This window comes from Amblyraja radiata, chromosome 6 (genome assembly GCF_010909765.2).
Source record: "Amblyraja radiata isolate CabotCenter1 chromosome 6, sAmbRad1.1.pri, whole genome shotgun sequence".
NCBI lineage: Eukaryota > Metazoa > Chordata > Chondrichthyes > Rajiformes > Rajidae > Amblyraja > Amblyraja radiata.
In genome coordinates, this window is record NC_045961.1 from 48,048,635 (window position 1) to 48,073,375 (window position 24,741).

General features: G+C 46.7%; 1 protein-coding gene across 1 annotated transcript in view; it reads left to right on the forward strand.

Moving 5' to 3' along the window:
• Positions 1-574: 574 nt before the first annotated feature.
• Positions 575-24,741, forward strand: part of LOC116974712 — a 35,038-nt gene continuing 10,871 nt past the window's right edge. The window contains exons 1-4 of the mRNA XM_033023433.1: positions 575-726; positions 11,044-11,231; positions 21,449-21,513; positions 22,739-22,810. Of these exons, the coding sequence (XP_032879324.1) occupies positions 575-726; positions 11,044-11,231; positions 21,449-21,513; positions 22,739-22,810 (477 nt within the window). The remainder of the gene's footprint in view (positions 727-11,043; positions 11,232-21,448; positions 21,514-22,738; positions 22,811-24,741) is intronic.

Sequence of the window (24,741 nt, forward strand, 5' to 3'; positions counted from 1 at the left end):
GAAGTCGTACCGCTGCAGCTGCATCATCATGCGCTGCAAACGAGCTGGCGCGGCATGGATGGGCTTGTTCAGGATTGTCACCAGTGGTTGGTGGTCCGTCTCGACCGTGAATGTTTTGCCAAAGACGAAGTCGTGGAATTTGGAGCAGGCAAAGACGACAACCAGCACGTAGTGCAGCTCCGTGTCGATCATGGTGCGAGAGGCATACGTGACAGGCAGTAGGGTGCCATCGGCAGATGGTTGCAAGCAGGCGGCGCCGAGCCCAAATTTCGAGGCATCGCCGGTGATCGTCACCGGACCTTTCTGGTTGAAAAAATTCAGGGTCGGTGCACTGGTCAGTTTTGATTTTATAACATCAAAGGCAACCTGATGTTGCTGGAAGCATGACCATGCAGTGTCCTTTTAGGTCAGCTGCCGCAGTGCGGAGATTAGTTCGCTGAGGTTCGGTATGAACTTTCCGAGATAGTTTACCATGCCCAGAAAACGCTGCAGGCCTTTCATGTCTGTGGGGGCAGGCATTTCTGTGATGGCAGTAGCTTTCTTTGGATCGGGTTTGAGGCCATCAGGAGTGAAGATGTGGCCGACGTGGAACCCTGAACTTGCACTTGTCAGGATTGAGCTTGAGGTTGATCTTGCGAGCGCGCTTCAAGATGAGCTTGAGATTGTGATCGTGTTCTGCTGCGTCTTTGCCATACACGAGGATATCATCGACAATAATGGCACAAGGTAGGTCCTCGAATAACTGCTCCATAGTTCTTTGGAAGACTTCACTTGGTTGATTCCGAATGGCATTCTCAGAAACTTATATCTGCCGAATGGGGTGGCAAATGTGGTGAGGTCTGATGACTTCTTGTCCAGCGGTATCTGCCAGAAAGAGTTCTCAGCATCGAGGACAGAAAATAGGGTGGCCATTCTGACGTTTGCCGCAACATCCTCCACGGTCTTCATGGGATGGTGGGGGTGCTTAATGGCAGTGTTCAGGTCTTTCGGATTGATGCACAGGCGGATTTCATTTTTTCCCTTCTTGACTGTGGCAATCATGGTTGAGACCCAGTCGGAGGGGTCGCTGACTACTTCAATTACGCCATGTCCTTCAGCACAGAATGAACCCTGTCAGTCATGGCAAATGACAATCAGTGTGAGGCTCGGATGATGGGTGTCACATCGGGGTCAGTAATAATCTTGTAGGTCACAGGCAGCTTGCCTAGGCTGTTGTCGAAAAGATCAGGGAATTCGCTTAGCGGGTCCAACAAAATTTGCAGCTTGAGGACCGTTTTGTCAAAGGAAATCAGCCCCAGTTCCTGACAGGCATGATTGCCAAGCAGAGTAACTGAATTAAAGTTCAAGACATAGAAGGTCAAATCCCTCGTGGGTTTTTTTAGCACACATTTCAAGTTGGTTTTGCCCAGAGGAACCAGCACCTCCCCTCCAAAAGCATGTAAAGTGGATTTGACCTTGATCAGTGGCTCGTTAGTTCTAATCTTGTTGAAGAGGTTGTTTGACATAGTGTTGACCTATGCGCCCATGTCCAATTTCGCGCCAAAGTCGACATTGTTTACAAATATCGTCACGGTTGGATCAGAATTCTTGGCAACAGCATGCTGTAACGAGTAAACAGTCGAAACCTCTTGCGAGTTAATTGGGCTGTATACGGGGGCGGATTCGAGCTGGAATTGGGGAGTGAGACTGTTGTTGCCTCGTTGCAAGTATTGAGATTAGACTTGGAGCTGGGCAAATTCTTCCCACGGGCCCGAATAGCTGCCCGACAAGCAGAGGCAAAGTGATTTAACTTCTTACAGTAATTGCATGTTTTTCCGAGGGCGGGACAGGCTGATTGCTGTGCAAGTAATTGCAGTTGGGACATCTCTTCTGAGGACCGCTGTGAGCCGCCTGACTAGCTTGGGTCATAAACCGACTGTTATCTGTGTTTGGTCGCTGCCTAGTGAGGCCCGTCAGATTGATGGTTTTGGTTCGGTGCGAACTGTCTATGAGGCCGATGAATTCTGCTGTTCTGCATAAGTGTACAGCTTCATCAAGTGTCAAATCTGGCCGTCTCAGAAGCTCTGATCTGCCATTCACTAAAATGTCCCTCGTTAACTGATCAGTCAGCTGATCAACCGGCATATTTTGGAATCGGCTGCGCTGGGCTAAATACATTAAGTCTGAGATAAACGAGTCTACTCGTTCGCCAGGGAGCTGACGATGAGAGAAAAACCTTGCCCTATCCAAAATGTGATTTGAGGGCAGGTCACAGATCTAGCTTAGTTTACGCAGCAGAACATTGGGGTCATCAGGAGATTCAGCTGTGGTTGTTACCTGGACGTTGGCATCGCGGATTGCCAGAGCATAACGGAATGTTCTGGATCGACGAAGGGCATCTGGGCCCACAAGGTTGAGCAGGAGAGAGGCCTTGACAGCATCTGGTTCATTTCGGTGTGCAATGTTCATGTAGTGTTGGTAATCAATTTCAAGCGTTCGCTGATATCCGCATCAAAGACAAGGGGGTCAGGCTTTCGACAAGAAGAGGCCATCGTAAAGAAAAACAAAAACTCACAAAAGATAAAATAAAAACCGTTGTACAGAAGGAGTGGATCAGACCACTTCTGATACCATGTAAATAGCCACCAGAGACAGTGTATGATTTAAACACATCTTTAATCAGCACTGAAACTTAACAGCGTTAAAGACGATGGGTTGTCAGTACATCCTAGCTGCTCAGACTGGCGGTGCCGGAAACCAGTGTTAGTATAAGTATTATAATGGGGCGAAGTTAGTGATGCTGGCTTATGTGTGATTGGTTCACATGCATCATCAATCTACACTCACTGCCCCCCTCCCTCTCTGCCCCCCTCCCTCTCTGCCCCCCTCCCTCTCTGCCCCCCTCCCTCTCCACACCCCCCTTCTCCGCCCCCCCCTCCCTCCATCCCCCCTCCCTCTCCGCCCCCTCCCACTCCCCGCCCCCCCCCTCTGCCCCCTCACTCTCTGCCCCCCCTCTCTGCCGCCCCTCCCTCTCCGCCCCCCTCCCTCTCCGCCTCCCACTCCCTCTCCGCCCACCCTCCCGCTCCGCCCACCACTTCCCTCTCGGCCCCCCCTCCCTCCCTCCCGCTCAGCCTCCCCTGTCCCTCTCTGCCCCCCCCCCCCTCTCTGCCCCCCCCTACTCTCTGCCCCCTCCCTCTCTGCCCCCCTCCCTCTCTGCCCCCCCATCTCCGCCCCCCTCCCTCTCCGCCCCCCTCCCTCTCCTCCCCCCCTCCCTCTCCCGCCCCCCCACCCTCTCCGGCCCCGCCCCTCCCCTCTCCACCTCGTCCGCCCCCCTCCCTCTCCCCCTCTCCCTCTCTGCCCCCCCCCTCTCTGCTCCGCTCCCTCTCTGCCCCCCCTCCCTCTCCTCCCCTCCTCCCTCTCCGCCCCCCCACCATCTCCGCCCCCCACCCTCTCCGCCCCCCTCCCTCTCCTATCATCTTGAAGAACAACTAGAACAATTTGTTGTACATGACCTCAAATGCCCAAGAGCATAGGAACATCATTTGAGACTTGACAAAATCCTGATTGCAATTTTAAAGACTTCCCTGCCAGAATAAACACAACGTTTTTTTTTGCACAGTAATTTTCTTTTGACTCTTACAGATTTGTATAATTTACTAGACTAAGTAGGACCCATTGGGTCCCAGCATCACACGGGAGGGCTGGTCCCCCAACGCAATATTCCACCTCTCCACCAATTCCACTATGGCCAGTGGGGGGGGGGGGGGGGGTGGGGGGTGGGGGGGGGGGTGGGGTGGGGTGGGGGGTGGGGGGGGGGACCGCTAGTATGGCTGTGGTGGGCTGAAGGGACAGGTTTCCGGAGGGCTAGTATGGACATTGTGGGCCGAATGGATTCTTGGGCTGGCGGCTCAGTCACTCAAGCCTGTTGTGCTGGCAGCTCACCCACTCACGGCTGGTGAGCTGGCAGTTGACTCACGGCTATTCCTTGAAATTCCACTTCAAGCAGGGTGCAAGGACACCAAATTCAAGTGCACTTTCATACCATTTCAACGAGTCATGACCTCTACCTCCTCCATCTTGCAGAGACTGAGCCACCCCCACATTTCTGGGTTTTATAGTCCCTCCCCCCTCCCCCTCCCACCGGAAAAGGTGTGGCCTTCATGGCGTGATTGACAGGAGAGAGAATCTCAACATTTTTTAAACACTAATAACTCTTTTATTTTTCATCGATGGGAAAAATCCTCGGCACCTGATGAGCGGAGGGAGACATTGAGTAAGATGGCCACAAATCACAGCCGTACATGATAATGTTTTTTCTAAAATCAATATAAAGCGCAAATAGGAAGTGGTCAAGATTAGACTTTTAATTATATAGGAGGCAAGGCAACTTTAATTAGGCAACACGACTTTAGCATTTCCAAACCAAAGGCAACACAGTTTTAGCATTTCCAAACCAAAGGCAACACGGCTTTAGCATTTCCAAACCAAAGGCAACACGGCTTTAGCATTTCCAAACCAAAGGCAACACGGCTTTAGCATTTCCAAACCATATTTTCAAACCACATTAAGGGCACTGACAGGTCAGTAAAACCACTCACAGTTTAGTAGACATGTGTTCAGTGTTATTCACAGCTCAGACTGAGAGACGTGACCCTCTTGCTTCCCCCATCTTGCAGAGACTGACTGAGGCATTCAACACTTCCGGGCTTTATAGTCCCTCCGGAAGGGGCGTGGCCTTCAGGAGACAGAATCTCAACATTTAAAAAATATTAATAACTCTTATTTTTCATCGATGGGGAAAATCGTCTTGTCCTGCGCAGCGGAGAAAGACTCTGAGTAAGATGGCCAAAAATCACAGCCGTAAGTGGCAGCGTTATTTCTAAAATCAATATACAGAACAACAGGAAGTGGTCAAGATCAGACTTTTAGTAATATAGATGCTCTTGTGTGTTGTCTAAAGGGTCTGTCCCACTTGGGCGTCATTTGCGCGTCACACAGGTGGCGAGCAAAGATTTTGTGAATCCCAAAATGCAGGGGCGCCGCGCAATAGTGGGACAGGCCCTTAAGTTTATGTACCTATGATGTTGCTGCAAACAAGATTTTATTGTGCCTATACCTCGCCATAATTATGCACATGACAATAAACTCAACTTTACTTCAAGCTAAAATGGATCACAGACTGCAGATGATGGAATCTGCCGCAGAAACCAAATTACCGGCTGAATACAGTGGGTCAAGTAGCATCTGTGGTGAAAGTGGGATATCTCCATAGTTGTTTTTCAGTCAAGGCCTAAATCAGGACTGGGAGACTAAAGGGGAGATAGCCAGCGTGAAGGGGGAGGGGTGATGCAAGAAGTAGCAGTTGATAGATGGAAGGTACACAAAAATACTGGAGAAACTCAGCATCCATGGAGCGACCAGGTGGAACCAGGTGAGGAACAAAACCATAATCACTTATCATTGAAATTCAAAGAGTACCGTGTATACCAGCATTTCTCAACCGGGGTTCCCCGGAACGCTAAGGTTCCGCGAGAGGTGACTAGGGGTTCTGAGAGAAATAGTGATAAATAGGCTAATCATATGTAAATGCATTTTTGAGTCATTTTTGTGTTTAATTTAATATTCGTAATTTTATTATACACGTACAGCATATTTAGCGACGTCATATTTAGTGACGTCTCTACAGCGCCAGTGGGAAACGACATTTAGTGGTCAGACTGATTCGTGTATCATCAAATGACTCACTTGAGTATAGACGCATGCACGGTCTCCATCAGTCCTGCTTTCTGGCGTGCAGGTACAGTCCCTCATTCACCCACATTATTTAGTAAATTTCACCCATCATTTAGGGATGTTATATGAATTAAAAAAATTTAAGTATGTCTATGTTTATTTTTGTTAGTTTATCAAGTTTATTTATGTCAGGGCTCTCACTTAACTTTTTTTCCCTGTTGCCAGCCGGGCAACCTAGGTAGCTTTTTAGGTTGCCAAATGACAGTATAGGTGGTCATTTAAGACGGCTTGCATGACGTGTGCGATAATGTGCTTGGACGAAGTGCGTAGTTACCGGTCGGAATTATGCTCAATAAAGCATTCACATATTATTTCGGCTTCAAATAAAGTCACAAACTAAACATATTCACCAATCAAGAAATGATATATACCACAATGACATGCAGCAAAATTATAATACAGTATCTCAACTCTTTTTACACATTGCAATTAATGCAATTTCTATTATTTCTTTCCACTTCCAAACAAAAATGGGGTTGGATTATTCAGCGTATGATCAACCTGTGTCAATAAATCCTGGCCCATGGTAACATATATGCTTAACCATGCACACTACAGATTGATGCAAGCATGTTTTCTGTGAAGGACCGAAAATTATCATGACATGGCCATGGCATGGGTCGTAATTGCTATAGGTACAGAAACATTCTCGCTTCCCACATAATTTATCCAAAACAAAATATACAGGTTGCAAGGAAATTTCTAAAGGCATTTTATGATAATAGCTGTTAAAACCGACTATACCCATCTGACAGGTAAACATTACACTAACTGACAAGAGATGGCCAAAGGACATAACTGCAGCAAATGTTCTTTTGGTAATATGTTTAAAGGTGTCAAAACGCCACATTATCGGACATTCAGATTAGATGTATGTGTTGTGAACAGCAATGAAGATACCCAGTTTGTACATACCAGATTTTTTTTTAAATTATTGATAAACGCTGTTTCCATCATTCCCACTTCAGAATTAACGTTAAAATTTCAACTGAAATATCTCCTGACCAAATTTGTGATGTATATGACTGACTGTAGAAGTAAAACCTGGATAAATCCAACGTATAGTTGTGAATGTTACTCATTAAATAACTACAGTACTGATACTCCATATTAAGAGCATTGATTTACCGTTAAAATGAATTCTGTAATAATGTGTCAACGGTAGCAGTGACAATCGAACACTGCAGTTTTAATGTCTCACGTGTTCACAAATTAATTAATCCATCTTTATGCATTAGAACAAATAATAACATTGGGAATTAAAACACATTTGATTGCATTCCGTTATCAAACATAGTCAATGTTTGCTCTGAAGACATTTCCAGCACAATAGGGTCGGGGAGGGGGGGTGTTAATCAGTGCAGGATGGATAGATGGCGGGGGGGGGGGGGGGGGGGTTGAGAAGGCAATCGGTGCGGAATGGATGGATTGAGGCAGGGGAATTAGGGCGTGTTGGTTGTAGTAGGTAAAATTGTGAGGGGAGAGCGCAAGGGATCTGGTGGGCAGCGCGACTCTCGTCAGCAGCGGCCTCTGCAGTCCGTCTGCGTTTTTTATTATTTTATGTCTATGTTTTTATGTAGTTTTTGTTATTTTTGTTGGGGTATGTGTGTGGGGGGGTGGGGGTGGTGTGGGGGGGTTGGGGGTAACTTTTAAATCTCTCCCTGCACGGGAGACCCGACCTTTTCTTTGTCGGGTCTCCGTTGTCGTTGGGGCTGCAACGAGGAGCGGCCTCCAACAGGAAGACCGGGGGCTCTGGTGCCGACTACTCACCTCGCCGAGTCCAGAGCGGGTGGAGCTGTGGTGGACGCTGCTGCGGCCCGACCTCTGGAGATTCGGTGGCTGCAACTGCGGGTTTGGCGGACGGCGACACCGGGAGCCCGCGGGTCCCTGGAGGGAGTCCGCTTTTCAGGGCTCCCGCAACGGCGACTTCTCCCGCCCGAGTTGCGGGGTTGAAGAGCTCCTGGAGCGGGGCCTTACAGCACCGCCCCGCGCGGCTTGGAATGGCCGCGGGAGTTTGCGAGTGCACGCCGGGGGCTCTAACACCAAGACCCGGTGTGCGGCCTTGCATCACCCGGCGTGGCTTTAATGGCCACGGGACAATTCGCCATCGCCCGCCAGGGGCTTTGACTTTGACTCTGACATCGGGGGGGAGAGTGCAGTGGAGAGATAAGTTTTTGCCTTCCATCACAGCAATGTGATGGATGTTTATGTAAATTATGTTGTGTCTTGGGTCTATTTGTTTGTAATGTATGGCTGCAGAAACGGCATTTCGTTTGGACCTCAAGGGGTCCAAATGACAATAAATTGAATTGTATTGTATTGTATTGTATTGTATGTCAGTGGGGTCGAATGGGGAGATCAGATATATGTTTAAGAAAGAACTGCAGATGCAGGAAAAATCGAAGGTAGACAAACATGTTGGAGAAACTCAATGGGTGAGGCAATAAAGATATATAATAATTTTCACGTAGGGTTTCCCTGAGACATGAAAATTATTTCAAGGGTTCCACAAGGGTAAAATAGGGTGAGAAACGCTGGTGTACACTGATGAATGTGATTAACCTAATGAAATCCCCAAAGTTTTTCACTTTCTCCAGGACAACAGTATGATTGAATACTTGCCATTTGTTCAAAATGTTGCTCAAATCAGCACTTTGGACAATGCAGCCTGTATGATTGATACCCCATCCACCACTCCAAACACTTACTTCCACCTCCTAGCACACCAGAGTAAACACTATTCACAAATACATTGTAGTTACTCATCTAGGCTACTCCACAAGAACCTATGTAACATGACCTCTCCAAATGAGGCAAGTAGAGCAGAATCAGTGTTGCTGCGTCTAAATCCTACTACTAAATCCTAAAGCAATAAAACTGTGGTAGCACCTAAATCAGAATGATCAGTGATTCACAAAAGTGGCCAACGACCATCTACTCATGGGTAATTAGGTCTGGGTAACAAATGCTGGGTTTATCAGTGACACCCACATCTGGGGAGGGAAAAAAATGCAATGGTTTTTGGGGAAAGACGTCACCATTTCTCTGCGGCATGCCTTTTGTTGGATATTGTTAGAATAAGTTGGTTTTAATAGCACCACCACCAGGAACTCAAATCAGGAAACCACCCACTTCCCCCTTAAATTTTTTTACTTACCTGCTTTCTCTAGTCTCCTCCATCTTCCCTCGACACAAGACCCAGCACCAGTGTTTAGAAATAAACTTGTTCTACTTCTAAATTGGTTTATATCAGACCGGATTACAGTGATAAAATGAACCCAATGCAGTAAACTGATGATAAGGTTGGATATCTACTTAGAGAGCATGTCATAGAGTGAAACTGGTGAGTCTGCAACTGAAAGCATTGCAAAACAGAGAAATGAATCATTCCATATTGATTTAAGATCAGCACATAAAGATAGGGTTCAAGGCAAGACGGCAGAAATGAAAATGTGTGCATCGAGAAACTTAGTAAATATGACAGAACACATGAAATTTCTATTGCTTACTTTGAATAAATGGTCATGTTCTTCAAAGCCAATAACTTTGTGGAAGTCACAGGTGAAGATTCCAAAGAACAAAATGACATCAGCAAAAGACACTCATGTTTTCGTTGGAAGTGGCCTTGGACATATGGAGTGCAAGTCTTTTAGGACCGAGATGAGATAATCATTTTTTACACAGAGAGTGGTGAATCTGTGGAATTCTCTGCCACAGAAGGTAGTTGAGGCCAGTTCATTGGCTATATTTAAGAGGGAGTTAGATGTGGCCCTTGTGGCTAAAGGGATCAGGGGGTATGGAGAGAAGGCAGGTACAGGATACTGAGTTGGATGATCAGCCATGATCATATTGAATGGCGGTGCAGGCTCGAAGGGCCGAATGGCCTACTCCTGTACCTATTTTCTATGTTTTCTATGTCTAGTCAATGTACTGTTTGGCAGTGGTCAATAAAGTAAAGTCAAACTACAACCAAGCAGCATCTGAATTATTTCTTATTTAGAAACTTGGTGCACATAATTAGATAGTCATTTGCTTATCCCAATGTGAATTTGAGAGCCATCAAATCATTGCAATTTCAGAACCTTCGTGGATCGTGTTTTGAGGAGCAGATTAACGTGTGGATTAGTTGATGAATAAATACAGCTCTAACTCTTCAAGAGTCCAGACATTATATTCGATAGGGTGAGCATCATTACCCATGTTATAAAAATGGCATTAAATAACACTAAAGAATTTTCACCTGGTCGATCCAGATATGAGGGCATCATACAATGTTATAGGGGTAGTAAAGGTGGTCACAACTGAATCATCATCATCAATGTGCTAGTAACACGCAAGCCACCTGGAACCACAAGACAGGAAAAGCATTTATGAAATGATTGTAGAAGGTGGAAGCCCATGCTCTCTGTAGAAACTACATAGCCTTGATTGGCCATTCAGAGTAATTCATTGCTAGAATTACATTAAACGTTTAAATAATGACAGAAAACAGCAAACATTTATAGTTATTGCCTGTGCATGTATTGTCTACGGGGCTATGAACATGCAGGGTAAACCCAGAGGGGTGTCTTGCAAAGCATTATAGTAAATGAAGACATGGAATCGTGCCAGTTTCATAGTACATAATGATGTAGGAGGAAATTGCAGTAAGTTTAACATTACTATAAAGGTAAATTAGCACCCCTCTGTAGCTGGCATTGATATTGCAGCAATGGAGCTAGGCTTTTGAGGTAGGAACTGGATTACGACATTTGCTGCCAGTATATTTCGTTTGAATTCTACTGTCAGTGGAATGGAAGAAGACGGGAAGCAAATAAATAGGTCTCCTTGTGTAGGAAGCAACCGCAGATGCTGATTTATACCGAAGATGACACAAAATGGTAGGAACGTGTCGGGTCTGAAGAATGGTCTCGACTCGAAACGTCACCCATTCCTTTTCTCCAGAGATGCCGCCTGTCCCGTTGAGTTACTAGATCTCTTTTATTTCCATAAACACGTGTTGCTTTGATGCTCCAAGTGAGTTTCTTCCACATTCACATGAACCCAACCCCAATATATTATACAGGGTAACTAAGCGGGATCTCTGGAGGACATGGAGAGGCGACATTTCGGGTCGGGACGCTTCTTCAGATTCCATTGATGTTGCCTGACCCGCTCCTGAGTTGCTCCAGCACTTTGTGTCTTTTTTTTGTAGACCAGCATCTGCAGTTCCTTGTGTCCCAATAAATTACACGTGGGTTAAAAATAAAAGCTACCTGAGATTTACCACAGAAACGCCACGGCGCAGGCCCGGGGCGGGGGCGGGGCGGGGCTGGATGAGGCGGGGGCCCAGGCCGATGGAGACGACACGCCTGACGCGCGAGCACAAATGGACGGCGCGGGAAGCGGGCGTCACGTGGCCGCTGTCAAAATGGCGGAGGAAGGGTCGGCGAGCAGCGAGGAACAGTCGCAGCCCCTCGGTATGTAGCGTAGTTGCTAACTCAGACTGGGCTATATTTGCTTTAAAAAAAAAATGTGCTTAAAAGGAGCAGTTCTTTGAGAATTTTCCTGCCAAAGGAGTATGAAGACAATGGGTCAAGCCCGAGCTTGAGCGGATGGGTCGCGGGCGGGAGGGGTGGGCGTCGGTTGATTAATAGTTGCAAACCTCTTGTAAGCTTTCAGCTTAAGCCTCGAATTTAACCACATTATACAACTGGTTTCATCACTTGGTTGTGCAGATTAGATGTTTTTCAATTGTAAGTGCGGCACACAGTGGTAAGCCGCTGTGTCAGCGCCAGAGACCCGGGTCCGAGCCTGAACTCGAGTGCTGTCCGTGTGGAGTTTGCAGGTTCTCCCCGTGGTCGCGTGGGTTTCCTCCCACATCCCAAAGACGTGCAGATTTACAGGTAAATTGACCTCCTTAAATTGCCCCTAATATGTAGAAGTGTTTGAGGATTGAGATGACATAGAACGAGAACGAACGGGTGATCAATGGTCGGCATGCACTCGGTGGGCTGATGGGCCTCTTCCCATGTTGTACCCCAAATTAAACTAACAACGTGGACGGTTTGCAGCATGATTTGTTTCTGGATACAAGTTGATTTGCATGTCATCCAGTAACACTTCTGCATCTCATCACGGTCTCCAAATTATGTAATTACCTCATTGTAGCTGAGATACCAAAAAAACAATTTGGCCTGCCTAAATTACCTCTGGAGGGAAAACCTGTGCGTTCATAGAAACATAGAAAATAGGTGCAGGAGTAGGCCATTTGGCCCTTCGAGCCTGTAACCACCATTCAATATGATCATGGCTGATCAACCATCTCAGAATCCTGTACCTGCCTTCTCTCCATACTCCCTGATCCCTTTAGCCACAAGGGCCACATCTAACTCCCTCTTAAATATAGCCAATGAACTGGCCTCAACTACTTTCTGTGGCAGAGAATTCCAAAAATTCACCACTTCATGTTGGCCCTTCACTGCTGATGGCTAATCATTTTTGTCATCTGTGGACCTATTCAACTATTTTGCTGCAATGGGACATACTAGCAGCTTTTTAATGGCTAAACCAATCATCAAACAATTTAAACATCAAACAATTCCTCGACGAAGAGTTTCAAAAAGGGGGTGGCATGACAGGATTACAAAAAATTCAATGTGAAATAATGTGCACATCATAAGCTCGAAGCGTGAAGTCCCTCGATGCCAGGGTCCAGAGCCCGCTTAAGGGCCCTGGAAGCTCAGGGGTTTTGATGCTCTCTGATGCATTCTGAGCCTTATTTTGGAGCATTTTTGCACCAAATTTATGACCAATATTTCAGAAATTAACAGGAATCTGAGAGGTAGCTTTTTCACACAAAGGGTGCTGGGTGTATGTAACGAGCTGCCAGAGGAGGTAGTTAAGGCTGGGACTATCCTACTGTTTAAGAGACAGTTAGACACGTACAAGGATAGGACAGATTTAGATGGATATGGGCCAAACGCGTGTGAGTGGGACTAGTTTAGATGGGACATGTTGGTTGGTGTGGGCAAGTTGGGCTGAAAGGCCTGTTTCCACACTGCATCATTCTATGACTAAAAAGTTAAGAAGAAAAATGCATGTAGATAAACAGAGCAGATTTGAAGGAGGAGTGAAATGTAAAGGCAGAGAGAGGTTTATGGGTGGAAAGGAACATAGGAAAGGAGGGGGGAGAGTGCGCTTGGGCAGATTGGTGAAGGGAAAATAGACACAAAGTGCTGGAGTAACTCAGTGTGTCAGGCAGCATCTCTGGAGAACATGGATAGGTGACATGTCAGAGAGTGCTGGAGTAACTCAGTGAGTCAGGCAGCATCTCTGGAGAAAAGGTATAGATTATATTTCGGGTCAAGACCGTTCTTCAGTAATATTCATGATGTGACATGCATAGACATTTCTGAATGTTACCCAAACCATTGTGAGCTACTTTGTTACGGTGCTTGCCCTCTCCTATAACGTCTCTGCTGACTTGGGTGATGCAGGACAGGACACAAGCTTTGGGACACGGTATGAATCTGTTGCCGTCTGTCCCATCCTGGTAAAAACCTGGATGGAGTGGATGTGGAGAGGATGTTTCTACTGGTGGGAGAGCCTAGGACCAGTGGCCACAGCCTCAGAATTAAAAGACATTGCTTTAGGAAGGAGATGAGCAGGAATTTCTTAAGTCAGAGGGTGGTGAACTGGAATTCATTGCCACAGACAGCTGTGGAGGTCGTCATTGGACATTTTTCAGGAGGAGATTGATAGATTCTTGATTGATACGGGTGTCGGAGGTAACGGGGAGAAGGCAGGAGAATGGGTTTGAGAGGGAAAGATAGATAGTCATAGAGTGATACAGTGTGGCTTCGGCCCAGCATGTCCCATCTGCACTAATCCCACCTGCCCACATTTGATCCATATCCCTCCGAACCTGTCCTATCCATGTACCTGTCTAACTGTTTCTTAAATGTTGCAATAGTCCCTGCCTCAACTACCTCCTTTGGCAGCTTGTTCCATACACCTACCACCCTTTGTGTGGAAAACATACCCCTCAGATTCCTATTAAATCTTTTGCCCTTCAACTTATATCCTCTGCTCCTCGATTCACCTACTCTGGGCAAAAGACTCAACCATATCTATTCAAATCATGATTTTATACACCTCTATTAGATCATCCCTCATCCTCCTGTGCTCCATGAAATAGAGTCCCAGCCTACTCAACCTCTCCCTATAGCTCTGGCCCTCTAGTCCTGGCAACATCCTCATAAATCTTCACTGTACCCTTTCCAGTTTGATGACACCTTTCCTATAACATGGTGCCCAGAACTGAATACAATACTCTGAATGCGGCCTCACCAACTTCTTATGCAACTGCAACATGACCTCCCAACTTCTATACTCAGCCTGACCCGCTAAGTTACTCCAGCACTCTGTGAAACGTCACAGAACAGGGCAAGATTAGCAAGTTTGCTGGTGATACAGAAGTGAGTGGTTTTGCAGATAGTGAAGATGGTTGTGAAAGAATGCAGCAGGATCTGGATCAATTAGCCAGGTGGGCAGAGGAATGGTTGCATGGTACCTTGAAGGTCGTGTCGCAGGTTCATCATGTGGTCAAGATGTATTTTGGCACTTTGGCCTTCATCAGTCAGAGTATTGAGTATAGAAGTTGGGAGGTCATGTTGCAGTTGTATAAGACGTTGGTGAGACTGCATTTAGAATATTGTGTTCAGTTCTGGGCACCATGTCATAGGAAAGATGCCAAACTGAAAAGAGTACGGAGATCCCCATCCTGGATCAGTCCAATCAGGGTTGTGTCATCTGCAAACTTGAGAAGCTTGACAGAGGTGTCTGTGGAGGTGCAGTCATTGGTGTGGCGAGAGTAGAGGAGAGGGAAGAGTACGCATCTTGCGGTGCTCCTATGCTGTGCGTTTGCGGGTCCGAGATATGCTTTCCCGCCTCACATGCTTCTTCCTGTCTGTCAGAAAGCTGGTGATCCACCGACAGAGGGGTTCAGGCACAGTCAACTCAGAAAGTTTGGAGCGTAGTATTCTGGCACAATGGTGTTGAATGCAGAGCTAAAATCAACAAACAAAATCATCGCATATGTCCCCTGGCGGTCTAGGTGCTGGAGGATGAAGTGCAGGCCCAGATTGACTCCATCATCCACAGATCTATTGGCCCAATATGCAAAATGCAGAGGGTCCAGCAGAGGGATTGTAATATTTTTCAGCTTGGCCAGCACAAGCCTTTCAACGGTCTTCATGGCTACAGAGGTCAGTGTGACAAGCCTGTAGTCATTAAGACCAGTAATCCTTACTTTTTGGGGTACAGGGACAATAGTGGAGACTTTGAAGCAGGCAGGGACAGTACATCTTTGCAAGGACTGGTTAAAAATGAGTAATTGGGTGTGAAGTGGTGATTGAAGTGGGGAGGGTGTCGAAGGGCCCAGTCTTTGCAGACTGAGGTCAGGCTGTGAGTGGGTGTGAAGTGTTGGTTGGGGTGGGAAAGGATCCACTCTTTTCACGAGTCCAGTGGGACCCAGCGGGGTGGCTTGGGCCCAGCGGGGGTGGCGTGGGCCCAGTGCGGGTCTGCGGGGGCGTCGTGGGCCCAGCGGGGGTGGCGTAGGCGGATGATGGCTTGGGCCCCGGAGGCGAGGGGAGTGGGCCCCACCGCAGCAGCGTCTGGTGGTGTGGTTACAGCCTCTGGTTTCAGATTCAGCCACTCCCGCCCGGCGACGGGAGAACGGAGAACTGGTCGTTGGCGAGGCTCTGACGCCGAGGATGGAGACGCTGGACTGGGCGGGCAGACACCGCACTGGTCAGAGCAGTAATCGTTTTTTTTAAAGTCCAAGTGTTTAAAATACATTTCAATCTTTTTTTTAAATGCAACTGTTGTAAAATAAATGTTAATGAATGAAATGACCAGGATTTTTTTGAAGCAGCAGTCTAATTAATCTTGATTAATCAATACAATCGGCGTCTTTTTTTAATAAATGTTAATCAATGCATTCGCCAAGCCTTTCTTCAATAAATGTTAATCAATGCAATCTCCAAGTTTTTTTTTCAAGCAGCATTCAAATTAAACTGTAAAATCGTGAAGTAATAATCAAATTGCAACCCGTTTAAAATAAAATGCCGGTCTTTTTTGAAATCCAGCTGGATTAAAATAAAAGTTAATCAATGCAATAGGGGATTATTTAAAAAAATGCAAGTTTTATTGAAAGAATCGTGCAATGTTAAAAATGAAATAAGTAAAGAAATGCAAGTATCATTCAAAGAATCGTGCAACGTTAAAAATATTTAAAGCCTATCGTTAAAGAGAACAAAGTCAGAATGAAGCAGTCAGCTCTGAACTGGATCTTCACCCGAATGTCTTGGGAGAGGGTTTGAAGAACGTTGTGGAAGAGCGATTGGAAGAGTGATCAAGGCGAAATTGCAGTGGAAGAGTGACCAATGGAGAAGTTGTTTTTAAAATGCAAGTGTTTTAAAAAGTGGAAGCGCTGAGGTGCACCTCCCGCCCGGAGTGACCCTTCGTGCTTTGCGAGCTGCCGTTGGAGCGCTGGAATGCCCCCCCTCCCTCCGGGAGTGGGCCGTTTTGCCTTGCGAGTGTATTGTGATGTCATTCTGATTTTTTTTTCCGGAAATGGGTGAGTTTGAAAAAATCGGACTGTTTTTTAAATTTCAACGATTAATAGCTTCGTAAATATAGGTGGAAATGTGACGGGAAGATGTTTATCGCCATCACGGGAAACGTGAGTAGGATGTGTGAAAATGGAAAGGCTGTGGCCTAACGTTTGGAAGAAGATAGGAATCAACCAGATTGACACAGAGACACATCGTGGACACAAACAAGGCAAAGACTTTTAATTATATAGAGATGCTGTCAGCTTCAATTTATTTGATCAAGGGAAACAATGTGGTTCAAAGAACAGCTGCACGGCTTTAAAAACGGGTAAAGTTTACATCAGATATATTTGGGCCTATGGTCAACCTGACAAAAGAGGAGTGCACAAGAAGGAACTGCAGATGCTGGAAAATCGAAGGTACACAAAAAAGCTGGAGAAACTCAGCGGGTGCATCGAAGGAAATAGGCAACGTTTCGGGTCGAAACCCTTCTTCAGAAAAGAGGAGTGCACTTGTGCCAACAAAACAAACAAACTATTCCTGTTTCTTTTCAATCTTAAAGAATGACAAAAGTAAATGTTTGAGCACTCTAAGAATATCATTTGACCTTGAATGAGGAAGTAACCAACACTCTGTGTTGGTTACAACAAATCATCCTCCGCCATTTTCGCCACCTCCAACGTGACCCCACCACTCGCCACATCTTCCCATCTCCCCCCATGTCTGCCTTCCGCAAAGACCGCTCCCTCCGCAACTTCCTTGTCAATTCTTCCCTTCCCTCCCGTACCACCCCCTCCCCAGGCACTTTCCGTTGCAACTGCAAGAAATGCAACACCTGTCCCTTTACCTCCCCCCTCGACTCCATTCAAGGACCCAAGCAGTCGTTCCAGGTGCGACAAAGGTTCACCTGTATCTCCTCCAACCTCATCTACTGCATCCGCTGCTCTAGATGCCAGCTGATTTACATCAGTGAGACTAGGCGGAGGTTGGGCGATCGTTTCGCCGAACACCTCCGCTCAGTCCGCAAGAACCTACCTGAACTCCTGGTGGCTCAGCACTTCAACTCCCCCTCCCATTCCCAATCCGACCTCTCTGTCCTGGGTCTCCTCCATTGCCAGAGTGAGCAACACCGGAAATTGGAGGAACAGCACCTCATATTCCGCCTGGGTAGTCTGCGGCCGGCAGGCATGAACATTGAATTCTCCCAATTTTGCTAGCCCTTGCTGTCTCCTCCCCTTCCTTAACCCTCAAGCTGTCTCCTCCCATCCCCCCTGCCCTCGGGCTCCTCCTCCCATTTTTCATTCCTTCTCCCCCCACCCCCACCCCCTATCAGTCTGAAGAAGGGTTTCGGCCCGAAACGTCACCTATTTCCTTCGCTCCATAGATGCTGCTGCACCCGCTGAGTTTCTCCAGCATTTTTGTGTACCTTCGATTTTCCAGCATCTGCAGTTCCTTCTTGAACACTGTGTGTGTGTGTTTATGTGTGTCTGTGCCCACCAAAGCATTGGCACTAGCCATGCTCTTGGTAAATTCCACCCCTACTCCAAGATGGCGGCGCGCACAGTCGCAGCGGCTCGAAGCTCTCCCTTTCGGTGCTTTTTTTGTGTGTTTTTGTTTGTATGTCTGTTTGACAATGTTACGTTTTGTTGTGCGAATCTCACCTTCAGCCGACAGGATCTTCTGATTATCGGATTACAGTGTAAACAGGCAGTTAAGTGTGTTTTTCTGCATTCACGCAACATACCAGAGGAGATAGCCAGGACACCAGGCTCTCCGTGGATTGTTGTCGGCCCCAGCAAACGCCGGAGACAGAGGAGGCACAGGAAGCAAAAGCGTGGTCGCCGGTCCGGACTACTCGCTAGGCTAAGGCACCAACCACATAAACCACCGCTGCCCAGCATCATTCTCACCAACGCCAGATCTATCACCAACAAAATGGACGAACTAAGACTACAGGTCGCCGCAAATAAATTCATCGTGGACAGTTGCATTCTGCTAATAACAGAGACGTGGCTACACGCACTTGTACCAGACGGAGCCATTGAGCTAGCAGGCCGCACAGCATTTTGCTGGGATAGAAACAAAGACTCCGGTAAGAGCAAAGGAGGGGGGTTATGCATCTACGTTCACAACAACTGGTGCACAAATACCACAATCATAGACAGACACTGTTCTGCTGATTTGGAGTACCTGATAGTTAGATGCGGGCCTTTCTACCTTCCACGTGAGTTTACCGTGGTCATAGTTACAGCTGTGTATATCCCACCGGATGCTAATGCTAGCATAGCCCTAGGCTACCTCCATAGCGCTATCAGCAAACAAGAGAACACCTACCCCAAAGCAACCCATATCATAGCTGGTGATTTCAATCACGCAGACAAAATCAGTTCTCCCCAAGTTTGAACAACACATCAAATGTGCAACCAGGGGAGAAAATACATTAGACAAGGCCTACTCAAACATCAAGAAGGGGTTTAGAGCCACACCACTACCACACTTAGGCCAGTCGGATCACCTATCCATTCACTTAGCACCAGCATACACCCCCCTCAGGAGAAAAGCTCAACCCACCACCAGGACTGTTAAAACTTGGCCTGAAGGAGCTTCCTCACAGCTACAGGACTGCTTTGAAAGGACAAACTGGGACATTTTTGGAAATCAGGACTTGGAGGAGTACACATCCACGGTACTCTTTTACATCCAGAACTGTGTTGACAACGTCACTGTCGACAAACTCATCCAGGTGTACCCCAACCGGAAGCCGTGGATGACAAAAGAGGTCCAAACTCTCCTCAAGGACCGCAACACCGCCTTCAGGTCTGGCGACAGAGCCCTGTACAGCGCTGCTAGAGCCAACCTGAAGAAAGGCATCAGGGATGCCATAGCGGCCCACAAGAGGAAGATAGAGGACCACTTTAACAACAACGATCCACGGCGGGTGTGGCAGGGCATCCAGCACATCACCAACTACAAGCCCAGCAACAGCACGACGGCGGACGGCGACACCTCACTGGCAGAGGAGCTGAACTGCTTCTTTGCTCGCTTCGAGGCAGAACCAGAAGAGTTCGTCACCATTCTCCCACCAGCCCCTAACAACAACAACTACACCCTCACTGTGCAGGAGCATGAAGTGAGGGGGGTGCTTAGGGCGGTGAACCCGAGGAAGACTGCCGGCCCGGATGGCGTGACAGGAAGGGTTCTGAAGGAATATGCAGACCAGCTCTCCGAGGTCTTCACGAAAATCTTCAACCTGTCCCTGTCCAAATCCATCATCCCACCGTGCCGGAAGTCTGCCACAATCATCCCACTACCAAAAAAGCCTGTTATCAGCGGCCTTAACGACTACCGACCGGTCGCTCTCACACCAGTCATCATGAAGTGTTTCGAGAGGCTTGTCCAGCAGCACATCAAAGCCAGCCTCCCGCCCACCTTCGATCCACACCAGTTTGCCTACAGAGCAAATAGGTCCACTGAGGATGCCATCGCCACTGCTCTTCACACTGCACTGACCCACCTCGAACACCAGGGGAGCTATGTGTGGATGCTTTTCATTGACTTTAGCTCCGCCTTCAATAGCATCATCCCCAGCAGACTGGTCACCAAACTCATGGATTTAGGACTCTCCCAACCCATCTGCCTCTGGATCAAGGACTTTCTGTCTAACCGCCCCCAGACCGTCAGACTGGGCCATCACCTCTCCACCCCTATCACACTCAGCACCGGCTTCCCACAGGGCTGTGTGTTGAGCCCCCTCCTCTACGCCCTCTACACCCACGATTGTGCCCCCGCCCACTCCACCAACACCATCGTCAAGTTTGCGGACGACACGACTGTGGTTGGACGTATCTCAGAAGGCGATGAGACAGCCTACAGGGAGGAAGTCCAAAGACTGGCAGCGTGGTGTTCAGACAACAACCTCATCCTAAACACCACAAAAACAAAGGAAATTATCATAGACTTCCGTAAGAACAGTGCAGCCCCCAAACCCCTATTCATCAATGGGGACTGTGTGGAAAGGGTCTCAGACTTCAGATTCCTGGGCACACAAATTACGGAGGATCTCTCCTGGACTACAAACACCACCACAGCAGTCAAGAAGGCCCAGCAGCGACTCTACTTTCTGAGGATCCTCAGGAAAAACAACCTGGAGGAGAAGCTGCTGGTGTCCTTCTACCGCTGCTCCATCGCGAGTGTGCTGGCGTACTGTATAACCACATGGTATGCCAGCTGCTCTGCAGCGGACAGGAGAGCCCTTCAAAGGGTCATCAACATCGCACAAAAAATCACTGGCTGCCCACTGCCTTCCCTGAAGGACATCTTCAGCTCTCGCTGCCTTGGCAGGGCAGCCAACATCCTGAAGGACCCTTCCCACCCTGGACACAACCTGTTCCACCTGCTGCCCTCTGGCAGACGGTACAGGTCTTTCAAAACTCGCACAAACAGACTCAGAGACAGCTTCTACCCCATAGCCATACGTGAACTTAACAATGCAAAATAAGAAATAACACTCACATTCAACTGAATGGTTCTACCTCAGCTGCTATTGTTATTTATCTGGTTTTTTTGGGGGTTTTTTTTATTTTTTATTTTTTATTTTTTTTTTTATATGTATATATTTTTACCTTTTCTTATATATTTAAAATTGCTCTTGTGAATCGCACCGTGGGATTGACTTTTAAATTTTGTTGTACCATGTGCAATGACAATAAAGAGATTCATTCATACTCCCTATTATTTTTCTGGGCAACTTTTTTTGTCAGGTGATGGATTGCCACTTCTTGAGTGCAATCCAACACTAAAAAAATGAGTGATTTGAATACAATTTAAATGTTTTTTGTTGTTAATCCAAATTAGTATTTTTTGTTTTTGGAATGTAGTGCTGCTGCAGGTTTCTCTCGTGTCACATGTGATAATGATGACCATTGATGAATAAAATGAAAAACAAAGGTTCAATGGGTCATAGACCCGAAAGCATTAACGGTTCCTATTTCCACTGATGCTGTATGACAAGTTTTTCAACATTTTTTGTATATTTCTAATTACCATCAGATGTGCTTATGAATATTTTTAAATTTTAGAACGGGAATTACACCAGAAATGCATGTGCACAACCGAGGAATTGAGTGTTGTCTGCTTTGAACAGGTAAAATATCTGTCGCTGAGTATGTCCTTTGGCTGTACATTAATAGCAGCAGTTCAGTGGTATCGTTTACACTAAACACACATTGCTAGAGTAACTCGTGGATCAGGCATCTTTGCTGGAGGACAAGAATAGGTGAATTTTCAGGTTAGGATCCTTTTTTAGATACTTGTAGTAGGGGGAGGAAGCTGGGAGCAAGGTAGGGGTGTAACAAAGCCAGGCAAAGTGATGGGTGGATATAGATGATGGAGGGGGTGGGGTGGGGGTTGATTGCTGATGGGTGGAAAAGGCCGAAGATGTAAAGGAAAACAAAAGAGATAAGGAGAAGAGGTGTGAACTGAAAAGGCCAGAGGAAGGGATGTAGGGAGAAATGGAAAGAGAGCTAGGATAATGTACCAGCTTTTATATTTTGCCCCTAACCTAAGCATGCCAAGTATCTTCATCACACTCTCTACCTGCCTTATCACTTTTAGGGAACTAGGAATTTGAACCCTGTTCATCAGCATTCCTTAGCACCTTCCCATTTATTGTATATGTCCTATCCCTATTTGATTTCCCAAAGTATTTCACCTTGCACTTGTCGAGATTAATTTCAATCTGCCAGTACTTTACACAACTTTCCATTTGTGTTTTGCTGTCGTCTGGAACAATCTTCTTCACTATCCCAAAACCACATATTATTGTAACGTTCTCAAATTTAACAATCATTCTTCCTACATTCTTCACATCTAAATCATTAATATATATCACAACAACAAAAGTCCCAGTACGGATCCCTGTGATACCCCAGTAGTCACATGCCTACAATAAGAAAATCAAAGTTCCACCAACTCCTTTCACCAAGGAAGTTTTGGTTCCAACAACTTTGCTCAAGTCAACAAGATATTGTAGAGCTGTGGATGCAGCCCAGTCCATTATACAGACCAACCTCCTTCCTTCCCCACCACTCCCACCGACTGAATTTGTACTTCGCTGCCTCTAGGGGGAAAAAACATAGTCAACGACCATTTTCACTCATTCATTCCCTCTTCCCTCTCCCGTTAGGCAGAAGAAAAAAAGCTTGAATCTGGAACAGCTCCTTCCCCGCTGTTATCGGTCCTCCCATAAACTAGAGTGTAGTTTCACTCTTGACCTAGATGACGCTTGTAAACTTGTGGTATATTGCTAATTTATCTTGAAGAATGATTACTCTTTCTATATAGATTTAATTCAGAATTTTCCTTCTCAGGAAAACGATGCAATTAATGAGGAACTTTGTAAAATGTTATGCGAACGAGATCAGTTTAATAAATTAGTTCAGGTAAGTTGTTTTAAATATTATCACCATTGTAAATTATATCTTTGTGTCAAGGAATAAATGCCATGTCATTCATCAGCAGAGAGAATGTATATTTCATTATTGGACAAAAAAGTTTTACAATTACTTAAAAATCCATTCCTAGATTGTTGTTCGCAGTGATGGAACTGGGGGGGGGGGGGGGGGTACGCACGGGGATGGCGTTCCCCTACTTTTCAGTTTCCATCCTGTGCGTAAATTCGCAGCTTTATCCTGCGCTACTTAATCCAAGGGCGAGTGGACAGACGGACGAAAGCAACGATCATAGAGCGGAATAGATGACGTTTCGGGTCGAGCCTTCTTCCGACTGAGTCAGGGGACAGAGGAACAAGAGATATAGACGGTACTAAGGAGAAATGAATGGAAGATATGCCTATATCTCTCGTTTCCAGTCTAAAGAAGGGTGTTGAGCAGAAATGTCACCTATTCCAGCGAGGTCTCAGCGAGGCGTAATTGGGATCCGAATCCGTCCTTTGGATCTCTCTCTCTCTCTCTCTCTCTCTCTCTCTCTCACCTTCACGCCTCGGCATTCTCAGAATCATTTGCCGTTTTGCGGGGACGGCTGCATCTGCGGTCCTCCCTGTTGGGGGGGGGGGGTGTGGGGGGAACCCTGGCCCATGGCGGCTCCTGGTCCGTTCCCTCCGCGGGTGCCGTGCCGCCTGGCCCGCTGAATTCCTCCGGCACTCTGTTTTTTGTTTGTCTCTGTAGTTGAAGGTGGACACGGAGGGCTGGGTTGGCATTTGGGACGGGCGGCGGCTCTGGGGAGTGCGTTGCGTTTCGTGTCAAGACCCTTCTGCAGACAATCATAAGTACTCTCACCGACGAGAGTTCAGTTCAGTCTGAAGAAGGGTCTTCTCTCAAGAGTCGCTGCCTGTCCTGCTGAGTTACTCCAGCTTTATGTCTAACCTCAATTTCAAGGGTTAAATAAAAAACACAGTGCTGGAGGAACTCAGCGGGCTAGGCGGCATCTGTGGAGGGAATGGATTAGGAGTTGTTTTGGGCCAGGGTTCTTCTTAAATAGGAAGGAACTGCAGAATAAAGATACTAGATAGTATCTTTGCTGCAGATCAGGCATGATATTCTTCCAATTTAAATCGGAATCCCGATTTTATTGTTTTCCTATTTGTCCATTTTTGTGCCCGATTATTTGGTGGACAATCAACTGCTGTCTCTGAGAGGGTTGTGTCCAATCATCGCTCAGCTTCCCTTAAAATTCCCGTCCAATCAACAAATAGATCTCCTCCCGTCCAATCAGCCGCTGTCTCCAAGGGCATAGTGTCCAATCACATAATGCGCTGGTCACTCGGCGGCCAATCAGAAAGTCTCCGAGGGGCCTTTTGATCAATCACCGACCTGCTTCCCTCACCGAAGCAGACGATGGCTGCAGTTGAGAGAGAGAGAGAGAGATGCAAGAAAGCAGCTATGACATATAATACACAATAAACTATTATAAATTCACAATAAACAAGTTATGCATTCTTGTGCTCTTACATGGGTATGACTGTACGAAAAAAATCCCCCCCCCCCCTTCCCAACCTCAGCCTCACAGACCTTGGAGTACCCCTAGTTCCCCATTTCCATCACTGGTTGTTCGACAATTATACTGCAGACGTGTTACATCATTTGGTTTATCCTCTTGTTTTCACCAAGTGAACAAGAGATTTCATTATCCTGGTCAGAACAAGGGCATCTTGTTACAATAGATGAAAAGCATTGATCGTGTGGACAATTAAATGTTTTTCCTCGTAATGTAAGGGTCTAAAATCAGTGAGCATAGGTTTATGGGAGGAATAAGATTACTGGGGATTTGAGAAATTTCTAGTTTATCCAAAGGGTGGTTGCAAACTGGAATGAACTGCCTGAGAAGGTGGCAGAATCAGGTATACTCAAAATAT